This window comes from Ceratotherium simum, chromosome 12 (genome assembly GCF_057802395.1).
Source record: "Ceratotherium simum simum isolate JZ-2026a chromosome 12, ASM5780239v1, whole genome shotgun sequence".
NCBI lineage: Eukaryota > Metazoa > Chordata > Mammalia > Perissodactyla > Rhinocerotidae > Ceratotherium > Ceratotherium simum.
The window spans coordinates 5,669,914-5,694,200 of record NC_141911.1 but is presented as its reverse complement, the minus strand read 5'-3'; the positions used below and the strand labels follow the sequence as shown (position 1 = coordinate 5,694,200).

At 41.3% G+C, this 24,287-nt stretch overlaps 1 protein-coding gene across 5 annotated transcripts in view; it reads right to left on the bottom strand.

Annotated features, from left to right (window-relative positions):
- DOCK5 (dedicator of cytokinesis 5) overlaps positions 1-24,287 on the bottom strand; it is a 215,058-nt gene that overhangs the window by 66,021 nt on the left and 124,750 nt on the right. For all 5 annotated transcript variants that reach the window (XM_087437329.1, XM_087437330.1, XM_087437327.1 and 2 more), the window contains 11 exons: positions 23,627-23,699; positions 21,184-21,287; positions 20,006-20,189; positions 13,245-13,342; positions 12,920-13,009; positions 11,371-11,471; positions 9,430-9,564; positions 4,327-4,438; positions 3,524-3,594; positions 2,834-2,940; positions 867-1,003 (listed from right to left, as the gene is read on the bottom strand). In XM_087437329.1, coding sequence (XP_087293455.1) covers positions 867-1,003; positions 2,834-2,940; positions 3,524-3,594; positions 4,327-4,438; positions 9,430-9,564; positions 11,371-11,471; positions 12,920-13,009; positions 13,245-13,342; positions 20,006-20,189; positions 21,184-21,287; positions 23,627-23,699 — 1,212 coding nt within the window. The remainder of the gene's footprint in view (positions 1-866; positions 1,004-2,833; positions 2,941-3,523; positions 3,595-4,326; positions 4,439-9,429; positions 9,565-11,370; positions 11,472-12,919; positions 13,010-13,244; positions 13,343-20,005; positions 20,190-21,183; positions 21,288-23,626; positions 23,700-24,287) is intronic.

Below are 24,287 nucleotides of genomic sequence, written 5' to 3'. Positions count from 1 at the left end.
CTGTGGCAGAGACAAGGATTAGCAGAAATGCAGATGGGCCCGTGTGATGATGAGCAGGGCATGAGGCAGGCTGTGGCCAAACTGGGGTGGATCTCAAAAGGTGAGCTGAGGATTTAGCCATGGGAAATGTACAGAGTATTCTTCATATCTTTTAGCAGAACTGAATCTAAAGATATTGGTAAGAGAAAGGGCTTAGGCAAAACCAAGAGTGATTTCCCTGTGCTGTGGGAACATTTGAGCCATGAGGCCAGCATGGCGGGTGGTGACTATGGTTTGTGCTCCAGCCTCCTGAATGGAGGCCATGCCTGACCCTGTCAGCTGTGCCAACTCCAGAACACGGCCAATCCAGACCAGGTCAGCCCCAGGAGTTTTGGAGGGAGGGGTGCTCAGGTTACAGAGATGAGGAGAGATAAGAAAACACATCATTTCCACTAGGCTCCAGAGGGAAGGATCAGTGTCAGAGAGAACATAAAAATGGGAACTCAGAAGCTCGGGGATATCAACAGCAGTGCTGTCAGGTACCAGAGGTATAAAAGGGTAGAGGCGTCTGCGTAAAAAGAAAAAGTCTAAACAAAGCTCTGGTTCCTAAAAGTGCTCACTGGGCCCTCAGTGATGGGCAGGCCAGGAAAACCAGACAGCAGCAGGCCCAGCGGTAAGCGGACCACTCCTTGACCTACATTTGCACAGCAGGCTCTATCAAGGAGAAGCCCCTGGAATCACCTACAAAAGGGGTGCAGCCTGCCCCAGCACCCAGGCTCTAAACTGCCTGGGCCAAGCCCTGAGACTAGGCCAGCCAGGGAGCCATTCTCGTCCCAGGCAAAGGGACCAGTGCATGCTGTGGGCTGCATAGTGACAATGCGACTCACCACATCCTGCCTGTCCAGCACTTCCAGGATGTTGCTCAGAAGTTGCGAGCTTGCCTCATGGTCAGGCCTGCTGGAGTTGTCGTCTAACTGGCCGCTGAGCTGGTCTGTCAGCAGCGGCAGCAGTACGTCTCTGCACTCTGAGAGAGAAAATGCACACAGCTCAGCGGCTGCGGCATCACCTCCTGAACTGCATGGCTCCTTCCTGCAAACCCCTCTCTGCCCGGTCCCACAGCTCCGAGCTCCGCCCCGCCATGAGGAGCCTGTCATTTTAGGCATGCAACTTCAGCCCTGGAACTCGATTTTAAAAACTAAGAAAATTACACCTACTCCAGCTACATGTAGCAAAATGTTTAAAGTATTTAACAATTCTAGTTTTGTAAAAAAATTTCAACTTGATACTTGAAAGCTAAGTCATATGAAACTACGCAAGTTATACACTTAAAGAAATTTTTTTTTGAAATTTCCTACCTAATGGAGAAAATTTACTCTAAAATTCCAATAAATATTGAGCTTCACTAGTACATTTCAATGTGTTTCACAGACATTCTGTTCATGTTTTCACAGGCACGTGGACTTCATAAGGTAAGGTATTATCTTTCCACTGTGTCTTTCTTCTGAGATTTTCACTATTATAAAACATTATGACAATGAGTCCAGATATTCTGGACACTAACAGAAACGACTGTTAACAGAGAATACTTTCTCTAACTGGAACTATCTAGTGCATGCTTGCTCTTGTGCTCAAATACACCATCTTTCTTGTCTCATTGATCCTTTCTGCATCCTTAGAGACAGAGATTATCCTAGCATATTAAGATGTATAATAATATGTTTTCTACTTAAGAGCACTCACTAGCTTTTCGTACTACCTCCAACCATGTCCTTGTAACAGTTGAAATTCTAAGCACAAATTCATAGGGTCAGAAAATAGAAGCAAAAGAGGCTTCCGACTTGATCTAGTGCAAGTCCTTCCTTCCACAGAAATGGAAACTGAGACTAAGAGGTCCCTCATTTGTCCAAAGCTACACGACTAGCCAGGGGCAAGGCCAGAGGGGTTCTCCCACCAACAACCTACAAACCTTTTCGTGTTTCTGACAAGTCCTGTTGATCCTCAAACCCTCCAAGCAATACACACAACATGAGGTCACCCTCTGGGACTCACTGACCTGATGGTAACTCCAAAAGAAGTTCCCACAGCTGCCTATTCTAGCAAGTCCTGGGTTTACTGGGGAAAGACCAGGTATTAGACCTCTTCCCTATATCAGCTTAGGGATAGGAGCACAGTGATTCAGACTTCGTGGCTACATGCTTGACTCTAGTTACAAAACGAAAGATATTTTATCAGTGTAAGAGTTTTCTCCCTGCATGTCCCCCTTCCCTCCCAGCAGGATGCTGGTAATAGGGCTCCCTCCCATCCCCCCACAAAAACCCTCTGATTTATAGTGTTTACCAATTTACATGGTGCAAATATTTCCACGTGCTACTGATGTCAATTTTCAGCTACAGATGTAACATGACTGAGCATGGAGTTGGGAAGAGATGTGCATAATCACCTCTCCTGAGCCCTACAAGCGGCACCTGGCATGCCACTGCACCACGGTCCCTGGTTTCTGAGGTTACGCAGTAAGTACAGGTCGAAGAAGATGCATTTGCTTCAAAGGACCATCTTTCCTGCTTGCCTGTCCATGTGGGGTTCCAATTTTGAGAACAAAATTCTCTAATTAATGAAACACTTGATTGTTCTAATTAAAGATTAAAGAACACACAATTTTGCTCTTTTAGGAACTACTGGAAATATTGAACTGACTTCACCTTCTCCTTAAAACCAGTTTCCCAGGAGGTCCTTAAGTACCAAGAAACAACTGGCAAGGACATTATTGACATTAAAAAAGGAAAAAGGTGAGTGTTGGCTGAAGAAGCAGCAAGACTGGAATTTCAGTAAGCAGCAGTTTTTGGTAGAGACTTACCTGACTGCCGAAACAGATTGCTCTCCACTATCTTGGTCATGCAGTTAAGTTTCTGGCGAACTAACTGGTTGTCAGGAATGCTTTGAATGAACTTGCAGAAGAGCACACTAGAAGAGAAACCCCAGAAGTTACTCTCTTCATTCTGCCAAGTTATCATTACACAGGCCCCTCTGCTCTGAGATCTGGGCGTGGAGAGGTTTACCTGGAATTCTCTCCCAAATGACATGAGAGTCTGTCTCTGGGAAGCAAAGGAGAGACCGTATTCCATGCTCACTACAGGGCTCAGCATTAGAGCTGACTCACTTGAAGCACAGTCAGGCCCATCACTGCTTTGCAGACCTGTCTTACCACTCAACTTCTGCAAAATCCTTTTCTGGCTGACTCTACCCCACTGTCGATCACCATCTGACTTTGCATTCCTGGGGTACTTAGGTATAGGGCTGGAAGCATATTATTATGTACTTTCTTTTGAAGTTAATTTTATGTCTGCAGGTCTTGTTTCCCCAGAAAAAGTGCAAACCTCTCTCAGGGGCAGGCTTTGTGTCTTCTTTTATATATTCCACAGAACTGAGCACAAAAAGGTATTCAGTTAACACATGTTAGAAGAATAGCAGCATGTGCAGCAGCCCAGGCCCCAGCCAAACAGCTGATCTCTGTTAAAGTCAAGAAACAAATGTTTTTGCTATTTACCTGAGCTCAATAGGATCAAACACAAGTTTGACGTCATTAATTATGCTAGGAAGGTACTTCAAAGCTGCCCCCTGTAAGAAAAACACCAAAGGCAAATTTAGTTGCCAAGCAGGACGAATACAAAATGCACTGCTCGATTCCAAGAAGAAAAGGCTGTGCTTGGATCTTAAACAGGGAACTGGACACAGATGCTCTTGAACAGAGAGGAGAGCTGATGTTGCTACATGTGATCTCCTAAAATCTTTTTCCTGAAAGTCAGGGGGCACAGGTTTCTGTCTTCACTACCTACAGGCACTGTCTATTTGGAATTCATTTTTCTGTCTAAGGAAGTAGTTAAAATCTTGATGTCTCCTTCATAAAGTTGCCATAAAAAGCAAAGAGTAAACAATAAACTTCAACTTTGAGTCTTTGGAGATTATGTATTTTACATTACAAATTGATAATGATCAAGATGAAGGTGACTTTGGGCTTCTAAGAAGAAATGAGAACTAAGAATAAAAACCTGTTGCCTGTAACATCATCAGGATCAAATGGCTGAATTCACAGGGGCGAAAAAAGCCATTCAAGAGATGTCTGAAAGGGTAGAGTGTCTTTGGCAAACTGACATTCAAAAAATACTAATGTATGTAAAAGTTAAAATGCAAGGTTTTCCCTTTACTTTCTGTAAGTCATTCTAAAATTCACCAGCTTTCCATGAATTATGATTCACTTTGTTTCTCTCCCGCCCTGGCCAGTTCTCTGCTGTCCCAGAACATCCTCAACCACAACGTTAAAAGAGTTACCCACGATGACGCCATGCTGACCTTGATCTTGACAGCTTCCTCCAGAGGCCTGTCCATGAGCGTGTTGAAAGCAAGAAATAACTGGCGGATTGAATTATTAAATTCATCTCCATCTTCACTTTGGCCATAAAATCTTAACAGGAAAAAAAAGAAAAGCAGTCAGATTTACCATCTTTAAAAGAAATTTTCAAATAGATCTGCAGCCTAAACAATGGTAGAGGCGCAAGCCTCTCACCACCTCAAATTATGCAGAGAGAAGGCACAGGTGCTCTAAGATGGTGTCAGGGCTGAGAAGACACTACCACCTGGACAAAGGCAAGGTAGTAATTGGTAGGTAAAGCCCTATCACAGAGCTCTCCAGGGGTCCACTATGATCTGCCAGTCGGGAAGGATTCCCCTGAAGCTGTCTGAAGGCCACAGTCTTGGGGATGTCCTCTCTCTTAGTGGTCTGTGGGCATTCCCACATGGAGGGGAGAGCAGGAAGCTGCTTTGCCTGAAGCAGAAGATGTGCCCTGTATGCATGCCCGCCTTCCTCAGCTCATTAGCAGAATGGCCAGCAAGCAAGGGACTCCCCCCAGCTAACTTCCTCGACACGCCGCACGTGCCACCTTTTATCCTCCAGCAGCACTTTCTCTCGTCCCTCGTTCTCCTCTCCTGCATCACTCTAATCATTCTGTCTCATCTGATCAAGCCCTAACCATGTGAGCTGGAGTTTCAGACAATGAGTAGAGAAGCTCCTCAACCCAGAAACGTTCTGAACCAACCTAACTAGCAGTCCAGTCAGTGTCACTCTGTCCACTGAACTGGCCAGCCTGGTGCTGACCTACGCTAACAGCAGGGGCCTCCCAGCACACAAGACACCTTAGTCTTCACTGATCCGTGCTTGTTCTGATTAAAGTACTCTGCTTGTCTTCAAGATCTGTCCACCAACTGAAAAGTTAGTTCTTTCTCATAAGTAGAAACTGGGAGGTCTTTGGCCCTTTTCTCAGAAATACAAAAGTCCCAAACTGATATATAAGTGCATATACACTGGGCGGCAATTTTACCACCAATTGATCAAAAGAAGGGATGGTTTGAATTCAGAATTGTATACACACACTCACACACACACATACATATTTATTTATTTATTTTTTTACTCATGCAACTATAATGTATCTTATTTTATTTATTTTTTATTTTTTTAATTTTTTGTTTATTGCAGTAATATTGGTTTATAACATTGTATAAATTTCAGGTGTACATCATTATACTTCTATTTCTGCATAGATTACATCATGTTCACAACCCAAGTACTAATTACAACCCATCACCACACACCTCCCTCTCCCCTTCCCCTCTGGTAACCACCAATCCAATCTCTGTCTCTATGTGTTTGTTTATTGTTGTTATTATCTACTACTTAATGAAGGAAATCATATGGTATTTGACCTTCTCACTCTGACTTATTTCACTCAGCATAATACCCTCAATGTCCATCCATGTTGTCACAAATGGCTGGATTTCATCGTTTCTTATGGCTGAGTAGTATTCCATTGTGTATATATACCACATCTTCTTTATCCATTCGTCCCTTGATGGGCACTTAGGTTGCTTCCAAGTCTTGGCTATTGTGAATAACGCTGCAATGAACACAGGGGTGCATGTATCTTTACGCATTGGTGTTTTCAAGTTCTTTGGATAAATACCCAGCAGTGGAACAGCTGGATCATATGGTAGTTCTATCCTTGATTTTTTGAGGAATCTCCATACTGTTTTCCATAGTGGCTGCACCAGTTTGCACTCCCACCTGCAGTGTATGAGAGTTCCCTTCTCTCCACATCCTCTCCAACACAACACATACATATTTAAATTCATCTCCTCCATTCACCTGTACTTTATATGGTACTCATGGAATACGAACTCTTCTGAGAAAATTATTCAGTCAGAGGTTACTGGTTATCTCAATTCATCCATTTTGCAGAATAAGAAAAGAACTTCATTTGCGATTTATTCCAAAAAGTATCTCAAAATTAACATACCCAGAACAGACCTCACTTGATCTTCCTGCTCATCTTTCTGTATTCCAAGTCTCGGCAAACAGCACCCAAAACCCAGAAGTTATCTATGATTCTCCCCTTTCTCTCATTCTCCCACCAAATCTCACAGTGAGTCCTAAATCTCCTCCCCTTAAACCAGGCCACTCTCTCCAGCTCACCAGAGACAGAGCCCCTGTCCCTCACACCTGAACTGCAGCAGCAGTCAGCCGAGTTTCACTCCTAACCCTCGATAATCCATTTCCCACCCAAGAGATGAGATGCTCATTTAAATGTAAGCCAGATTGTACTACCTCTCTGACTGAAACCCTTCAGTGGCTTCCCATTACACCTGGAATAAAATCCAACCTCCTCACTCTGGCCTATGAGGCCCCACATCACTTGTCACTTGCCTGCCAGGCCCCATTCTCCCATCCCCATTCCCTAACCTCCAGCAACACTGGCTTCTGCTGGTTCCTCAAACATGCCACACTCGGTGCCCCCACAGGGCCCCTGCCTTAGCAGCTCCTGCTCCTGCACTGCTCTTCCCTGAGACCTTCAGAGGCCACCTCCTTGTCTTTCAGTCCCAACTCAAATGCCAGCTCCCAGAGAGGCCATCTCCCACCAGCTCAGCTCAGGTAGCATTGCCTGGTCACTGTCACATCAATGCCTCCCCTGCTAGCCCTATTCTATCTGAAACGATCTTACGGGTTTCTTTTTTTACTATCTGCCTCCCTGGCCTCAATGTATCCCACAAGCATTAACAGAGCAGGAACCTTGTCTCGTCCGCTGCTGGATCCCTGGCACCCAGAACAATACCTGGCACCCTATGTATATGACTTTAAAAAGGGGACTAATATGAGACTGAGGGACTAAGATCAAGCTGCTTAATATCTTATTGTGGGCAATTTACAATTTTAATTTTCCCTAGGTGTCTCCCTAATTGAGGTAAACTCCAGCCTGCTAATGAGCTCAGAAGGGGAATTTAAGCTCTGATGAAGGCAATGGCAGGGTGGGGGACAGATGACATTTCATTTGCAGCCCCAGACAGGGCCAGTAAGCTGATGTGTCCCTCCAATCTGAGCAATCGGAGAATGTAGATGGCCAGATTCTCTTTCCCAGATCAAGCTCTTCCTTCAGGAGAAAACATCAGGGCGAAAAATAACCATAAGCAGGCCATCAGGGACTAAGTTCAACACAGAGACTCTCAGTTAATTTCAGGGGTTAATCTTGGCTTTCCCATTGTGATGACCCTATCTGATGTCAGAAAAGACGGCCTGGATGTGCTGCAACCCTATGAAGGGTGGCAGAACTAGTGAATTGTCAGTGGAAACCGTTTTTTCATTTCGTAAATTCAGGTTTTCTTTCTATGGTTTTATGATGATTTTTTTGCTGGACATCAGGGTTTGCTATAGAAACAAACTCCTAGGTAAGGAAATGTTCCTTCAGTAGGACACTCCATGCCCTAACTATTCTGAATACGTGGAAATTTAACTTAATTACAAAATACAAGGAACTAACTATTAAAGACTGTCTGAGGAGCCGGAGACGACAGAGACTGTGTACAAACTCTGCTGGGTGAACCCTGCTCGCGTCTACTAGGGAAGGAGGACTTGTCTCCCATTCAGCTGAGCTTTTAAGTCATTAAACATTTAAAAAACTATAAAAATGTACAAATTCATTATAGAAACTTTAAAAATGAAGAAATAATAAAAAATAAACCTACTTAAAACCCTCTTACCTACAGTTTTGCTACTAAAATTTTTGCATGTTATCTACCCAGTTTCCAAACCTGTACTATTTTTGAAATGGGATCATCTTGCACTTATGTCTTATGTCTTAATTATTTAAGAACCTACCATGGTAATCTTTCCTCATTAACATGCCCTATATTTGAAAGGGCTGAATATACATACTTTAACATTCATCTTTGTTCATACCTGAAGGATTTTTTTCCCATTAGATAAATTTTTTGATGCAGTATAACTGGACAAATGTGATATTTTGTTTTGCTTTTTGAGTGTTTTTTTTTTTCTTTTTATTCATAGTGCCAAATTTCTGTCCCTAAGAATTTATATTTCTATCAGCATTAAAATATAGGGCCAATTTTTGTCCAGTCTCATCAAAGGATAAATAGTTTTAATTTTTAACAAATATGTAGATAAAGATGATGTGTGTATTGCATTTTGATAGTATGAACATTTTTTAAAAATTTAATTGACAATTTGAAATTTTTCTTTTGTAAGTTATCTGTTTTTGTTTTCTATTGTTTAAGGATATTTATCATTCTTTTGTTGATTTATAAGAGCCTTTTAATCAGTAAAGCTATTAACCTTTGATCTATACTGTATGTTACAAGCATTTTTCCAGGTTGTTAGCCTTAAAGTTTGTTTATGGTTTTTAAACACACAAATTTTAAAAAACACACACGCTCAAATCTACAAGCCTTTTCCTTCAGCCTCAGAAATATATTTTAACAGTTTGGAAATCCAGCTTTCATTGAAGGGCAGGGATGGCACTGGCTTGTGGGAATTTGCAGAAAAGGTACTTCCTCTGTCTCATTTCTTCTATTTTTGATGGAGCTGTTATTCTAAGAATCCAAACTGGGAATTATTCTATCTCTATGGCTTGGTTCAGCAAGGTAGCTAAGCATGGTGTCAGCAAAGAAACCCACACCTCAGGAAACATCTCCCCCAAACAATTACCACCGTGCTCCCTCTCCTGCCGAAAACAGCTTGTGATCCTAGATTTGTGTGCCCAACATTGTCATGAAGCCCCTTGCTGTATTAAACACAATCTTGCCACAGGAACCTGCCTCCCTAGAGCTGCTGTCACCAACAGAGGCTTTCAGCCAGTTGCACATTTTAGCTACCTGCATCCCTAAGTCTTTCTGTCATTACTACCCTAGAAATTCTGCTGATCCAAAAGGACTTCACGTGGACCTTCTCTAATGGTTTCATAGTCCACCTCCATCTTCAGCCCTGAAGTTCTGAAATTTGGCAGCTCCATGACCCAAGAGCTCACAGAGCTGAACATGAGCATGAAGATTAAGGAAAACTACACGAAGAGAGAATGGATCACATCAACAACTTATTACAGTTACCATTACCTCAGGTAGAGCACTCTAGATTGGATGATGAATCTGAACAAGTACTTTAACGCTTTCAAAGCAGCAAAGAGCAATTCTGTCTTGCTTGAGTCATCTGCATTAGCCACATAAAAGTTCAGTACCTTGGAGAGTTTCCTTAAAAGGGTGAGAAAGAAAAAAACGTCAATGAGGCAAAGTGGTACTCTCAGGTTTGGGTGTGCTATAGACGAAGGGAACTTGCATACTGGGGAAGAAGTCGTCACAACTAGACTTATCGCTTCTAGAATATGCCCTGAACAGGGAAATCAACTCCTTTGCAATTTAGTTTCCTCTTTGTGGTCTAGGTTTGGAGCTTCCCTTCTGCTTAGAAAGAGGGGATGGTTTATTTTCCTTTGTAGGATTTTTAAAAACAATCAAGAATGGAAAGAGTTGAAGGGATTCAAATTCTGAGGGTATTTCAATCTCTGGTATGTCAGACAGATATCTGCAGATGTTCCTGTAAGGGAGGGATTGACTGCCTACAGTAACCACCTTAAAAGAAGTCTAATTCCTTCCAATCTGCCAAACCTTTTGGGAATCCATAAATACGGAATCAGCTAGAAACTTCATTGAGTGTGGGAAGAGGACCTCAATCTGACTCCCTAGAACACCCATGGTTCTGAACATCCCAACAGATAAAACTGCTCTGGGATACTAGAGTGCCCTCGTGTCTCTCCAGCGTCTTTGGACTAGGGATTGTCTTAATCTTGTGCTAACTCACACTTTTGAGGGCACTGATATTTTGAATTTTCCTCCTGGGAATCTCTGAGTTTCTCTAGTATTAAGAAAAATACACAGGAAACATGTAGAATTGATCAAGTGTTACAAACAGACTCAGATTACTACCATCTGGAGTGTTGCTTTTGGCTATGTAATGAAAATCCACTGATAGGATTTCCTCACCTGTAGCTAGTGTCTGCTTGGAAAGCGAGGCCACTGGGTGGAAAGGACCCTATCACTGGTGTATCTGCTGCCTCTTCAATCCAGTGGGCATTACACCCATGGTGTTAGTTGGTTATCATGCTACACGACACCTCTTCTATGTCCTTTATGTTTCATTACATTTCTGGACCTTCATGCAAATAAAACCAAGAACTTTCATGTTTAGTACATAAAAGGATACAAGGGATCAATGACCCGACCTGACAGATCAGGTCAGCAGCTAGCCTGATAGATCAGCTAGCAGCAACTGGCATGATCTGTCATAAGCCACTGTCGGAAAGATCTTTGCCAATCTCAATTACATTCCTGTCACTACTTATCACATTGCTCTGTGGTGGGGTGACAGGCCACACACAGTGCATGGTGAGGTGAGCACTCCAGGGTGGAGCACCGAGTGAACATGAACTGCTTTCCTTACTCAGAGGCTCATAAACCAAAGACAGAAAGAAGGCTGCACTAGGGAAGAGGTAGAGACCATTCCCTCTTATGCAAAAGAAAGAAAAATTAAATCTGCCCATATCCTGTAAGTAATATAGTCTACAAACACTTGTGGAGTAGGGTTGAGGGTTGAGGGCATGACCCTCAGTTCTGTCAGACTTGGTCTTGCTTAATCCACTGTCTGATCCCCTTGGGGCCTCATGTTCATCACACCGACCACCAACTCCTGAGATCCTGAGTATGGTCATCTGCCTTGATTGTGCACCTACTGGCTGCAACTCCTCACCTACATATGTTGTGGATTCTTAAGGAAATATAGTCTTATCTGTTCTGTAACTTCCCACAAGACAGGGCCTGAACTTAATACCTTGTCCAGGGTTAGAATACTAGACGGTTCTCTCTTTCCACCAGGAAGCTTAGAACAAGGTTCTGCATGTAGAGGCACATTTACTCAGCTTACATCCCTCTCATTTCTCAACAAACAGCCCCGAGAGTACAAATCCAATAATCCAACCACAGGGAGTTCTCTTGAGACATACTTACACATATGCCAAAGTGGCACTGAAGTGCTTGTAAATGTAGGTTTCAAGGACAGGATTAAAATGCTGGAACTTGATGTCTCCTATCAGCGAGATAATAAATACCTGCCAAAGGTGAAAAATATAAATAGCAGCCCTGTACAACCTCTAGGCTCTCTGTCAACAAGCTGGGTTTTAACGTCTTGGTGCCTTTTTCTCTTTCTCAATCATTTCTGTAGCATTCCCACTTTCTATTCCAGAGCCTAACTAAAGTCTCGGGGATTCTTTTTATTTAACATGAATATAGTGACTAGTACATGTCAGGCACTGTGCTAAATGCTGTGAAGACACCAACGAAAGCCAGCATCCACGGCCTCAGAGAGCTTACTGTCGCAGAGAGAGGGTGGAGCACAAGTCGCATAAGTCAGGGGAGAAATGGGACAGGAGAGAGGAGGATGTGGAAGAGGTCCAGTGGAATAAAACCCTCCCACCCAACGAGGCAGCTAATGAAACACGCCATGACATTCCTCTCCTTGGTGCAGTGTGAGCGCTCCCCTCCTTGGTGCAGTGTGAGCGCTCCCAGTAACTGAACCTCTCCAGACTTCCACCTCCCAATTTCCCCCTCGTATGTTAACTCCTATCTCTATCAGGGGCATAACCGACAAATAACCAGTTTGCCCCTACACGCGACAGAAGAGTGCAAAAGAAAGGGCACCAGGGACTTCCACATACACCTGCTGCCAGCTGCTCTGTCTCACAGTACTTGTCTCCATACCTGTCCCACGGAACCCATATCCATAGTCTCTCTTTCCCATAAACCTGACCAGAGTGATCTTAGCTGGGAGCATTTCCTCTCTTGGTCTTACATCCTTAGCTTCAACGCCATGGCCACTTCCTGAAATTACCAATTTCTCCAAGCTGGCGAATGACCTAACACTCCTTTGCTGCAACGTCCAGGTAAAATTCTGCACTGAACTTTAAACCCAACAAGGAGCAAACGACGCTGGGCTTGGATGTGTCCGCCTCCTCCACTCCACTGCCACTTCTGGCCTTCCCAGATCCTGACGGCACCTCTCCTTGTCTAGATGATTTCAGTTCTTGGAATGGGTGTATGTTTAAGTACTTTGTGTGACAAATTTAATTGTCTGCTGGGTTGTGTATTACACACAATGAAACTAAGACTCATCTCTGACTTGTGAATTCAGTCTCATTTACATGAACACACAAGTACACACATACACAACAAGCTTTGTTAATGGTACCTCCTGGTTTCTGACTAGGCAATTTTAAAGTGAGTTAAAGTGATTCCTGTTTTCTAATGTAATGTAACACTATGTTTTCCCTAATGAGAAAGAGAAAGATATCAAAAAGTAAGACCTAACAGGGAGCAAATAAAGGCCTTGAATATAAGTCAATTGTTTCTAATTTTACTTCTAGCAAAAAAGAAATAGTAAGAGAGATGTCTACAAATACTTATGCAGAAAGATATTCATCACAATTATTTATAATAGTGAAATATCAAAAACTACACAGTTGTGATAATAAACACTAGTTAATATGCTTAAACTGCTTACCAGTGCATCAAACACAAGGAAGTCATACGTTTCATTGTCTGACATTTCCATCATTATGTTAAAAAGTGCATCTAGTGTATCTTGCAAAAACTGAAGACAAGAAAAACAGAGAGGTTATTTGGTGCTTTAGGTTCAGCTCCATACTGCAGAAATTGAGGGATAATTCAGTTTCAACAGAATAGGTTTTAAAACAGCAGTTTCTTAAAAATTGGCACACTTGCTTCCCAAAGTACATAAGTCTTATATTTACAGTAACAGATTTAATTTAACACGTTGAACTAATGATACAGTGGGTATATTTCTAACTATGAATATATAAACATACCTTAACAATCTCTCCTCCATCCACCTCCATCAACTTCTTTAAGTTGTGTGTAATGTTCTGGGAGTTCGAACGCCAATTTAACAAGCCTAACAGGTCCACTAGGAAGAACAACCACAAACCATAAACATTAGACACTGATTAGAAGGAGCATTTCAGGATACAGCTACAGAACTCTCTAGAGAAGACTGCTGCTCTTAATACCTTAAGTATTCTTTTAATTTACTGTCTCCTATCTTAATCAGAGTGAACCTTCTGGTCTTCTTTCATTCTTCACAGAGAAAAAAATTAACCACTAAAAGAAGGTAAAACGATACCTGAATAGAACACACATTTCTCAATGACATCACAGCCTACGTACAAAACCTAAAAACACTCTTAAGTAACTTCTCTGTCTTTAATTTGCTGCATTGCTTAATTTGTCCCTTGTCACTACGTGTGTCTTGGTGAATTCAAAGGGAAAAGGGAACTTATATATTTGCATTAATTCATTTATATGTCACATCCACACTACAAAACAGATTTTATTTTCTCCATTTTTGAGATGAGGAAACTGAGGCTCTGTGAAATTAAATTCCTTGCCTTACATCATACAATTGCCAGGGAGTGGTACAAATGGCATTTAATTATAGATTTATCTGATTCCAAAAAACGATGCCTTTCCTACTCTATCACATTGCCTCCCCAGAGTTCTTCAAAAGAGATAAACTGGGGCCGCCTGGTGGCATATTGGTTAAATTCGCGCACTCTGCTTTGGTGGCCCAAGGTTTGCTAGTTCGGATCCTGGCCATGAACATACTCACTGCTCATCAAGCCATGCTGAGGCAGCGTCCCACATAGAAGAACTAGAAGGATGTACACCTATGACACAACTATCTACTGGGGCTTTGGGGAGAAAAAAGGAACAAAGGAGGAAGACTGGCAACAGATTTTAGCTCAGGGCCAATCTTCCTCAAAAAAAAAGAAAGAAAGAAACAGACAAGCAAATCAAACAGGCTGCTATTCCAAAGGAAGGTAGGACAGATTCATGGTCCTTAGAGCAAGTCTGGGGCAAAAATCTTGAAGTGTTTTGGGATTTAAAATGCAGAATTTTGGATCTTTAAGCCACTTACAAGCTTTCATGAATGTTAAGCTACTAAAAGTGTCACAGGGAAATATAGCTGGCATCTGGCCTGTTACTATTTTATCATTTTGTCTAGTACATGAAGTGCTATTACTATTTATAGAGCATTATCTTGTAAAAGTAGCAATACCTGCTTTTTAATCAATAGACACACAAATATGTATAAGTAGATGAAAATATATGCCATTCATTAGAAAGTCAATTTGCTTCACAGCTGTGTTTGTTTTATTGGCTTGGGAAGCCTCTAAAACCCAGTGGCTAGAGACTCCCCACTGTCAACAGAATAAAGTCCCGACACCACTCACAGAAAGCAGTAAGGCCCTGCCTATGGCCCCCCAGCCAGCCCCATTGCCCACCATTATTTTTCACCCCTCAGCAAGTCAGACAGATCAACTCACTACTCCCCACACTATGGCATGCTCTGAAATAGTTCCATCTCTTTGCATATATTCTTTCCTTTGTCTGGAATGCCCAGAAATACTAGAATATGTACTATGTATTTGGCAAGCTCCTACTTATATTTCAAGACCCATCTCAAACTTTATTCCCTCTGGGAGGATTTACCCAATCACTCTCTGCTGTCTGTACTCCTTCCTACATAGACATAGACATAGACATAGACAATAGACATAGACATAGACATAGACATACATACACATAGATTATAATAAACAATAAAGACACACTTGGTGTCTCTTTGGCTCTTCCCATAGATCTGAGCCACCCGAGGGCTGGAACCATCCCGCATTCATTCTTACACCCCACCATAGTGCTAGGCACCTAGCAGGTGATTAATACATGTTTGATGAAAGAATAGCTGGATGGATGGAAAGGAAACCGGTAGCCCTGAGGAAGTTGGTCGTGTGCTCAGTACTATTCTTCAATTTATTCATTTGTTCAGTAAGTACTTCATAATAGGCACTGTTCTAGGCCCACCCACTAGGCACTGTCTACTTCCATCTTCCCATCTCCTATTTCTGCCACAGGCTGGTCAATGGTACTGCTCCATTCACTACGTCACTCCACTCATTGCTGCCGGAGGAAAAGGATTTAGATGCTTCATCGGGTTGAAGAGGCACCCAGCTGCTTTAAGTGTCTGCAAAGAACCATCTATCAGCCCAGAGGTTTCCTTCCTGGGGATATCTGCACACCACATCACAGCTCATATTAGGAATATATTTGGCATCTGGTAAATCATAAGGTCTTAGGACCAGAAAAGTGGTGGCAGAATGTTACAGACACAGCCCTAGACTGACTGTGTTTCTGAGATTCAGACAGGTTGACGCATATGGCTCTAATTTATTTTCATTGCTGCACAGTATCTATCCCATTGTATGGATGTACCACATGTACAATAATCTCTTTATCTATTCTACTGTCAATAAACATTTGGGTTGTTTGCTATCACAAACAATTCTGCTACGAACATTCTCATACATCTTCCGGTATCTAGCTACGTCAGCTTCTCTGGGGTATAAAACTAGAGTGGAATTTCTGGATCAACAGAAATGACTATTTCAACCATGTAAGATATTATCCAAAGCCACTGTCCCAATTTGCATCCCTATCCAAAGTCTTTAATAATTCATGATAATCTGAATAACAATCCCCAAATTTAGGCTAGTGATTACCTTAGGGAGAGGATTAGGGACCATAACATTTAGAAAAGAAAAGAAAGACAAAGAAAAACTATAAATTTTGCAGTTATAAATATCTATTTTCAGACCCAAGTCCACCACTTACGAGCTAAGGCAAAATATTTTAGCACTTGAACTCAATTTTCTGATCAGTAAACTGAGGATAATAATAGCCATATCGGTGTTTTCGTGTGCTAGGGTGCTGGAAGGTAAAATAAGATGCTAACTGTGAACCACCTGGCCCAGGACCCCACCTGCAGGGACTTAACTCCCCTCTCCCTTTCCCGGAACAGGAAATCCATTCTCCCCCTCCAAACGGGCCCAGGAACAAATGATGCCATATAAATCGGTCTGTTCGGGGTTTTGAAAAAATTAATAAATAAATGAATAGTTACAAGCTCTGTTTGTAACCAGGGTCAGTGACTTTTAACCTTTTGAGTCTGAATCGGGCTCCTAAGGCTAAGGAGAAATGCGTCTTGCCACCGTCTCTGTGTGAAAGGAGCACAGCTACCCTCTTGCTGACGCAATGCCCTCATACAGTGGATGGTTTATTAATGTTCTTCAGCTTCTTCCTTCTCAGGATGAACTGGTTCTTTATAGTGTCCATCAAATTAGAAGAAAGCAAATACACAAACAACCCGCAATTATTGTCTGTCCCTTGGAATGCACTGCTTTCTCTGATGCTCACTATGTCCTTGCTGTTCTCTGCATCTTTCCCACATCTCTCCCCTCTTCTCATCCCCGTCCACGCTGGCAGCAGATCACTCCTCTCCGGTTCATATGAGTTTGCCTCTTTAAACCTGCTTTGGGATAGGATATTATTTAAGACTTTTTTGGGGCGTATGTTAAGATGAGTTCTTTTGAGATCTACGCACTAGGGAGGGGATGACAACAAAGGAAAGGGTGCAGTTTCACCCGATGGAACTTTCTGTGATGATGGGAATGTTGCATATCTGTGTTGTCCACAGAAGTCACTAGCTGCATGTAACTACTGAGCACTTGAAATGAGACTAGTGCAACTAAGCATCTGAATTAAAAACTTTGTTTAATTTAAATTTCACAAGCTACATGTGGGTAGGGGCTGCTATGGGGACAGCACAGGTTTAGAACATTTAGAAGATGATTGAAATCAAGTGTTCAGTGGTGAACATGATGTAATCTATGCAGAAATAGAAGTATAATGATGTACACCTGAAATTTTTACAATGTTATAAACCAATGTTACTGCAATAAACAAAAAAAAAAACAAAAACAAAAAAAAAAAAAGAAATCAAGTGTTCAAGTTGAGTCCTGCTACCTGTCAATAAGCTTCCTGAATTTATGACTTAGAGATAATAATATCACAATATGGTTATCTCTAACAGAAATTCCTTTTGCTTTTCATTATAATTTTTATTACTTGCTTTCTTCGAACTCTAGTCTCTGGGGAAGATAATCTACTAGATGTTTGATAGATGCTATCCTTCTTGAATATCCCTTGGTAGCCCCAAAACTACATTAATGTTTAATATTGTCTACTACCATATTTAAAAAAACAACATTTTAACATTTTATAGTTAAAAATTTGGAAAATACCAGAGCCAGCCTGGTGGCATAGTGGTTAAGTTCACATGCTCCGCTTTGGCGGCCCGGGGTTTGCAGGTTCAGATCCCAGGTGCGGACCTACACACCACTTATCAAACCATGCTGTGGCGGTATCCCACGTACAAAAAGAGAGGAGGACTGGCATGGATTTTAGCTCAGCAACAATCTTCCTCAGCAAAAAGAGGAAGATTGGCAATGGATGTTAGCTCAGGGCCAATCTCCCTCACCAAAAAAAAAAAAAAAAAATTGGAAAATACCAAAAGAATAAAGAAAATAATAACTGTCCAAATTTTTGGAATTATTCCTTTTAGTCTTCTTCTGTGTATATGTAACAATGATGATAACGATCATAACAATAGCTAATACTCATACAGTGTTAGCAAGGGGCTAAACACTGTTTGCTTTTACTTATTTTAATTTACTTGATTCTTTCACATATATGCCACTATTACTCCCATTTTAAAGATGAAGAAACCAAGTCACAGACAAATCAAGTGACTCGTTCAAGATGAAACAGCTAGTAAGTGGCAGAGCTGGGATTTGAACCCAGGCAACTGGCCTCAAATTGTCCTCATATATTTAAACAAAATTGGGATTATACTCTATACAGTGTAAACAATTGCACGTCTTTGATTATGTTTTGAAATAAATTTGGCAGCTGCATAGATTTCATCATTTAATTACATTACATAATTTAAACTGATCCAGACTATCGGACATTTGGATTGTTTCCACTACTCCCCTATCATGAGTAACAGGGAAACAGCCTCATACATAAATCTTTGTGCACATCTCTCAATGTTTACTGAGGGTCAGTTTCTAGGGGTCAAATTACTGGATCAAAGCATCTAAATACATTTAAAATCTTTGATACACCTTCTAAATCATCTTCCATGAATATTGTACCATTTAACCTGCTATCATTACTTTGTTATATTTACTTTTTCCCTACGAAGGGTTATGTCACTGATACAACTCTGTCATGTCCTCTAGGAAGCTCAGAATGTTTTCTGGCTTAATTTTTGTTTTTTTCTTAATTAACAGACTTTCTTTTTTTGAGCAGTTTTAGGTTCACAGAAGAAAGAAGCAGAAACTACAGAGTTCCCATTTACCCCTTCACTGCTGCCCAGTTTCCCCTCTTAACATCTTGCATTAGTGTGGTACATTTGGTACACGCAATGAGCCAGTATTGACAGTTTATTAACTGAAGTCCATAGTTTATGTTCGAGTTCACTCTGTGCAGCACATTCTGTGGGTTTTCACAAATGTATAATGACACGTCTCCATTACGGTATGATAAGGTATAGTTTTACTGACCTAAAAATCCCCTGCGTTCTGCCTATTCATTCCCTTCTTTCTCCCCCTGAGCCCTTTGCCACCACACATCTTTTTACTGTCTCCAGAGTTTCGCCTTTTTTCTGGCTTTATTCTTGGCGAGTGTGCTTTTACTTTCCCATGTGTATCCGCTCTAACTGCACTCTGTTGAGTGTAGCCACTTGTCCAAGTTGAAATACTATCCATTTTCTCTAGCCAACCATGATTCATCAAAACAAACAATAGTGACCCCTTCCAAAGATCAACCAACACCTGATCCTTGAGTGTTCCTCATATCTAAACTGTTTGTCTATCTTAGCACTTCCCTAAGGCAGAGCCCCTGCCAGGTACCTCACCCAAATCTAAGAAGCCAAAGGGACTAATCCTCAACACAGCATATTGGATACAGAATTTCTAAGGCCAGTCCCCGGGCAGCTAATTCTTGGCTCACTGTGTTCAGTAGGACTCCTTATACATTAAATGAATAAGAAACTGTTATTGGCTATCAAATGCCATGATATACACAAGAGAAGTTAACACTGATATCAGAGATTTCAAGGAGGAAACAGATGAAGCCTCAATTTGAACTATTCAGCTGATTTTACAGAAAACTCCTGACTGCTTGGGAAAACACGGGAAAGAGGAGACTATATGGGGGACAGATAGAACTCTAACAGGAAATCCTCCCTGTCCTTTGCCATACCTGTTTGGGCAGGAGACTGGTTATATTTCTCCGCCAGTGTCCTCCCCCTTATTACCAACATCTCTTATTACATATATTATACAGAGCACATTATTAGAGTTCTTTGCTGCCTTGAAAGAAGGAAACATAAGATTTTTTAATTTTACAGTCTCTGTTAATGAACACATTTATAGTTTTTACAATATTAAAAAATACCAAAATGCTTTTCATCCTGTTTAAAAGATGGACCACAAAACCTCAGAAGAAGCTTTAGCTATTTGATAAGTATTTCCCAGAACATCAAGTGAAGAGCAGAGAGCAGAATCCAAAATGCCCAGCAACCCACCTCAGAAGACATGCCCCATATGGTCCACCCCCTGAGAATAACAAAGGAGCCCAGGAGGACTGGTGTCACCACACCTACCATTCTGGGTGAGCTTTGTGGAGCAAATGAGGGTGGCAATCTGAAAGCTATCTTTTGTGCTCTCCTTGGTTGGGGTGAAGGTGGCCAGGTTTTTGGATGCTTGGAGCTCTTTTTCTTCCATCTCTACCTTGGTTCCAGGCAGGGTCAGGTAGAATTTAGCATCTTCCATTTTCTTGTTGTCACCCTGAAAAGGAAGCATGTTAGGAACACCAAATGATGGACAAAATCTCTTACACGCAAATAAAAATATTTTTTATCAAGAGCACCGAGTGACGAAGTTTTATCAAAATTATACTTAGATCCCTTCCAACTCTGAGACATTGTGACACCCTTTCAGAGTTTGAGCCCAGAAATAATTTCAACATTGAATAAAAATGAAGTTGTGAACTAGAAACTAAGACTATCCTAGGTCTCTGCTATAAGTAAATAAATATTAAAGAATAAGGATGGATTTCATTTTCTTGAACCTGTAAATGGTCACAATTATACTTTGTTGGGGTGATGGAGTGATTGGGTTCATTGGGAAGAAACAGCTTGCCATGCCTTCCAAAACTATTTATCAACTAAGCAGCTGTTAAGGAAAATACATATCAGGTAGACACATCTCAAAAAAGCTACCAACTCTGTGATATTCTTGGGTAAATGAGATCTTCCAGCATCTACTTTCTACTATAAAATCTCAGTAGAAGCAAGAGCTCCACGGCAGTTAGAGGAGGAATGAGGACAAAACTGTAGGGAAGGAAACAGGGCCCCACAGCAGAGAAATGGTGCCTGGCTTATGATGATAAGAAAACCACATCCTACCACACCCATCACACCCTAACCAAGCCCAGCAGTGCAACTGTCTATGTTCCATGCAGGACGATGCAAAGAGTAGAAGGCAAAAGGATGGGCTCTTGACTATTCACCACCACGGAATGCCATTTGCAGGAGAGGGAGAGATGCTCTTTAGGAGACTAAATAATAATGCAACTCACACTCTTTCCAGAAAGGAGATGGGAGACCATGCAGCTGGTGTGAACCCTCTAGGTTTCTAGACTTTAAGGGGCAAACACATACACCTCTAGAAAAGTTTCTGATGTTTATACACATTAATCTGAAAGGAGACTTAAGAACCAATTTCAGAGGGAGTAAGTATTTCCCCAGCAATTTTCTGAGCCTCATTCTGTTAGTACCACCTTATAAATCACCAGATCATGCCTCCCATCCTGCAGAGTGGTGCCATCCGGGTTCATCAGTTTTACGAAGGCCACCCCAAATGCTCGCTCCGACTTATCTCTGGCTGAAAAGACAGAAATATGTGTCTGAGCAGTGTAGAAAGATACCAGGAAGTGATGGCTATGAGAGCTGATTTCACATTTTGCTTGGGGTTTATATTCAATCATGCTACCATCAACACAGTTCAGCAAACTATAATAAGCCACACATACTACACATGTCACAGGTTCTTCAAAGGAAATATTTCCCTAACTGAAATCTTCTGGCACCTCCAAGTATGCGTCTCTTCCTATATTTGCAAATGAATGAGACCAGCATCCACTCAACCTTCCAAATCAGAATTGCAGCTGCTGACACTGACTCCACCCCCACGTCAACTCCACGTCCTCAACACCTCTGGAAGCTGTGCCTTTTCTCTCCATCCCTCCTGTTCCTACCTGAGTACAGGTCACCCTCATCTCTTCCCTGCATTTCTATAAGATCTTCCTAACTGATCTGTCTGTCTCTAGTCTTCTCCCACCCAACACTTTCTCCACACTGCAGCCAGAGTGAGATTTCCAAAATCAAATCGAACCAGGTCAATAGCCCTGCTCCAAACCCCTTTCACAACATACCTCATTTCTGTTGTTTTAAGACAGACTCAGTGAAGTATTTATTACACTCCAAGGTATAATGCTATCTAAGGTTTCTACTCTCCTCTTCCTTTTACTATAGGAGCCCAGGTGCCAGGAGTAGTGGGTGCGTGTGCCCTGCAGCATTTGGGGAGGAGGGTCCAGCCTCCCAAGGAAGCAGAGGATCTCCCTCCTGGTCTTCAGGTGTTGGTCTCTGAGCTCACCGCGTCCCCTACTTAGATGTCCATGGCTGGGGTAACTCATGGCCTGGTCTCACCACAGGCACAACTCTAAGGTCTGCTGTGACTCGTGTGTCCCTAGATCGGCTGAGGAGTAACCCACTGCATGATTATACCACAATTGTTTATTCATTCTCCTGCGGATGGCCACTCGGGCTATGTCCAATTTGGGTGTATTATGAATAAAGCTACTATAAACATATACCAAACAACAACCACCACCGTCACCCATAAAACACCCTTTAATGGCTCCTACATAACATAGTTCAAAAGAACCTTCATCCTTCATGATCTGGCTCTGGCCTGCATCAATCCAGGTATCAATCCTCTAGAGGTATCAATCCAGGCTCTATCACTTACTAGTCCTGTGACCTTGGCAAGTATCTAAACTCTCTGTGCCTCAGTTTCTTTACGTATAAATATGGATAGAAGTAGTATGTACCTTATCAGATTACTGTGGAAACTAAACAAGATAGTGTATAAACAGAGCTTCACATAGTGTCTGATACAAACTAAGGGCTTGATAAACGCTAGTTTAGTATTATGAAGAACCATATGAAATTGCCGATATCTATTTGACATTGACCTATAAAATGGCAATTGCATATGGTTCAATCTAATATTATGATTGCTGCCACTGCTCCCACTTCAGCCCCTACTGAGCTCAATTGCATTCAAACACATTTCTCCACTATCACCCTTTGCTGGGCTAACTTCTACTCACCTTCAAGTCTCAGCTAGGATGCAGGAAATCTTATACATAAAGCCCCAGATGGGGTTAGGGACTGTGCTGCATGCTCCCTTACAACTCTGTTTGCTGCTGTAGCATGTATCACCTGTTCTGAACTTAATTGCCTGCTTTTTTGCTCATCTTCCTAGCTAGATCACAGAGAGTCTTCAGTGCCGTGGCCGTGTCCTATGTGCTGTCATACCCAGGGCCCAGCCTGCAGTCTGGTGTGTAGCTGGTGTTCAATGCATTCAGTTTGAAAGAAGGATTGCATTTTTATGCAGTGCTGAACGAGAACAAGATACTTCCAGAAATTTTGTGATCAATCTGAAAATAATCAATTTTATTCTCTATTCACACTTGAGAGCAGTCATTTCATAAACTGTGATCTAAGTCTTAAAATAGTTCTTTCATGAGAAAAATAGTAATTTTGGGAGACAACAGATTAAACAGTTTTTGCTGCAGGACTTCTCAGCAATATGGCAATATACATTGTGAACGTCTAAGAGGGAGATGTGATATACAACATTTCCTCCTCCTATTCCACTGTGAAACACTTTTCGGCATAGAGCATTTGTTAGCATCTTACAGAACTTTAGTATTTATAGAACACAGTTTGGGGAAATTCTGATGCAGAAAAATAAGACAGATCTTGGAAGCCCAGAAAAACTCACTTTTCTGATTTCCTTAGCCCCAGTGAATTCTGAAATAAAGATGCCAAGTATCTAGTTTCCAAGTATCTTGTTCTCCAGTCCCACAAAAGCACCGTCAAGCAAAAGTAAATAGGTCTTTTATGGAAATAGGTCACAGACCTCCTAATACTTACATTCCTGAGATGACCTGTGTCGGAAGGTGAATCTTATGTGGCAGCGAGTAACTTCTTCTATAGCAATGGATACCTGCATGATAATAAGAAATTTTATATATATATAAATATACATGTACATATACACTTACATATACACTTACATATTATATATATAAATATATACGTACATATACACATACATATTATATATATAAATATATACATACCTATACACTTAACGTATACATGTACATATTATATATAAATATATATGTACATATACACGTACATATTATATATATAAATATATTTGTACATATACACGTACATATTATATATATAAATATATATGTACATATACACATACATTTTATATATATAAATATATACATACTTATACATTCATACATACAGTACTTTGTACTCATAACCCATTTTATAGACTTAGGCTCATTTTTAGTATCTTATCAAAGCACTAACTCCTACACAGTGAGATCTGGCATAAGGTTTCATTCAAAGGAGATTTAGTTATTTTCAAACCAAAAGCATCTCAGGAAAAGATCATCTTTGCTGTTTATCATAGATTCTGAGAATGGAAATATTACAAGTTTCTAGTATTTTCTCAAGTATGAAACAGGAAATACTTCAGAGAGAAAAGATCAGTACTTGGAGGTTTATA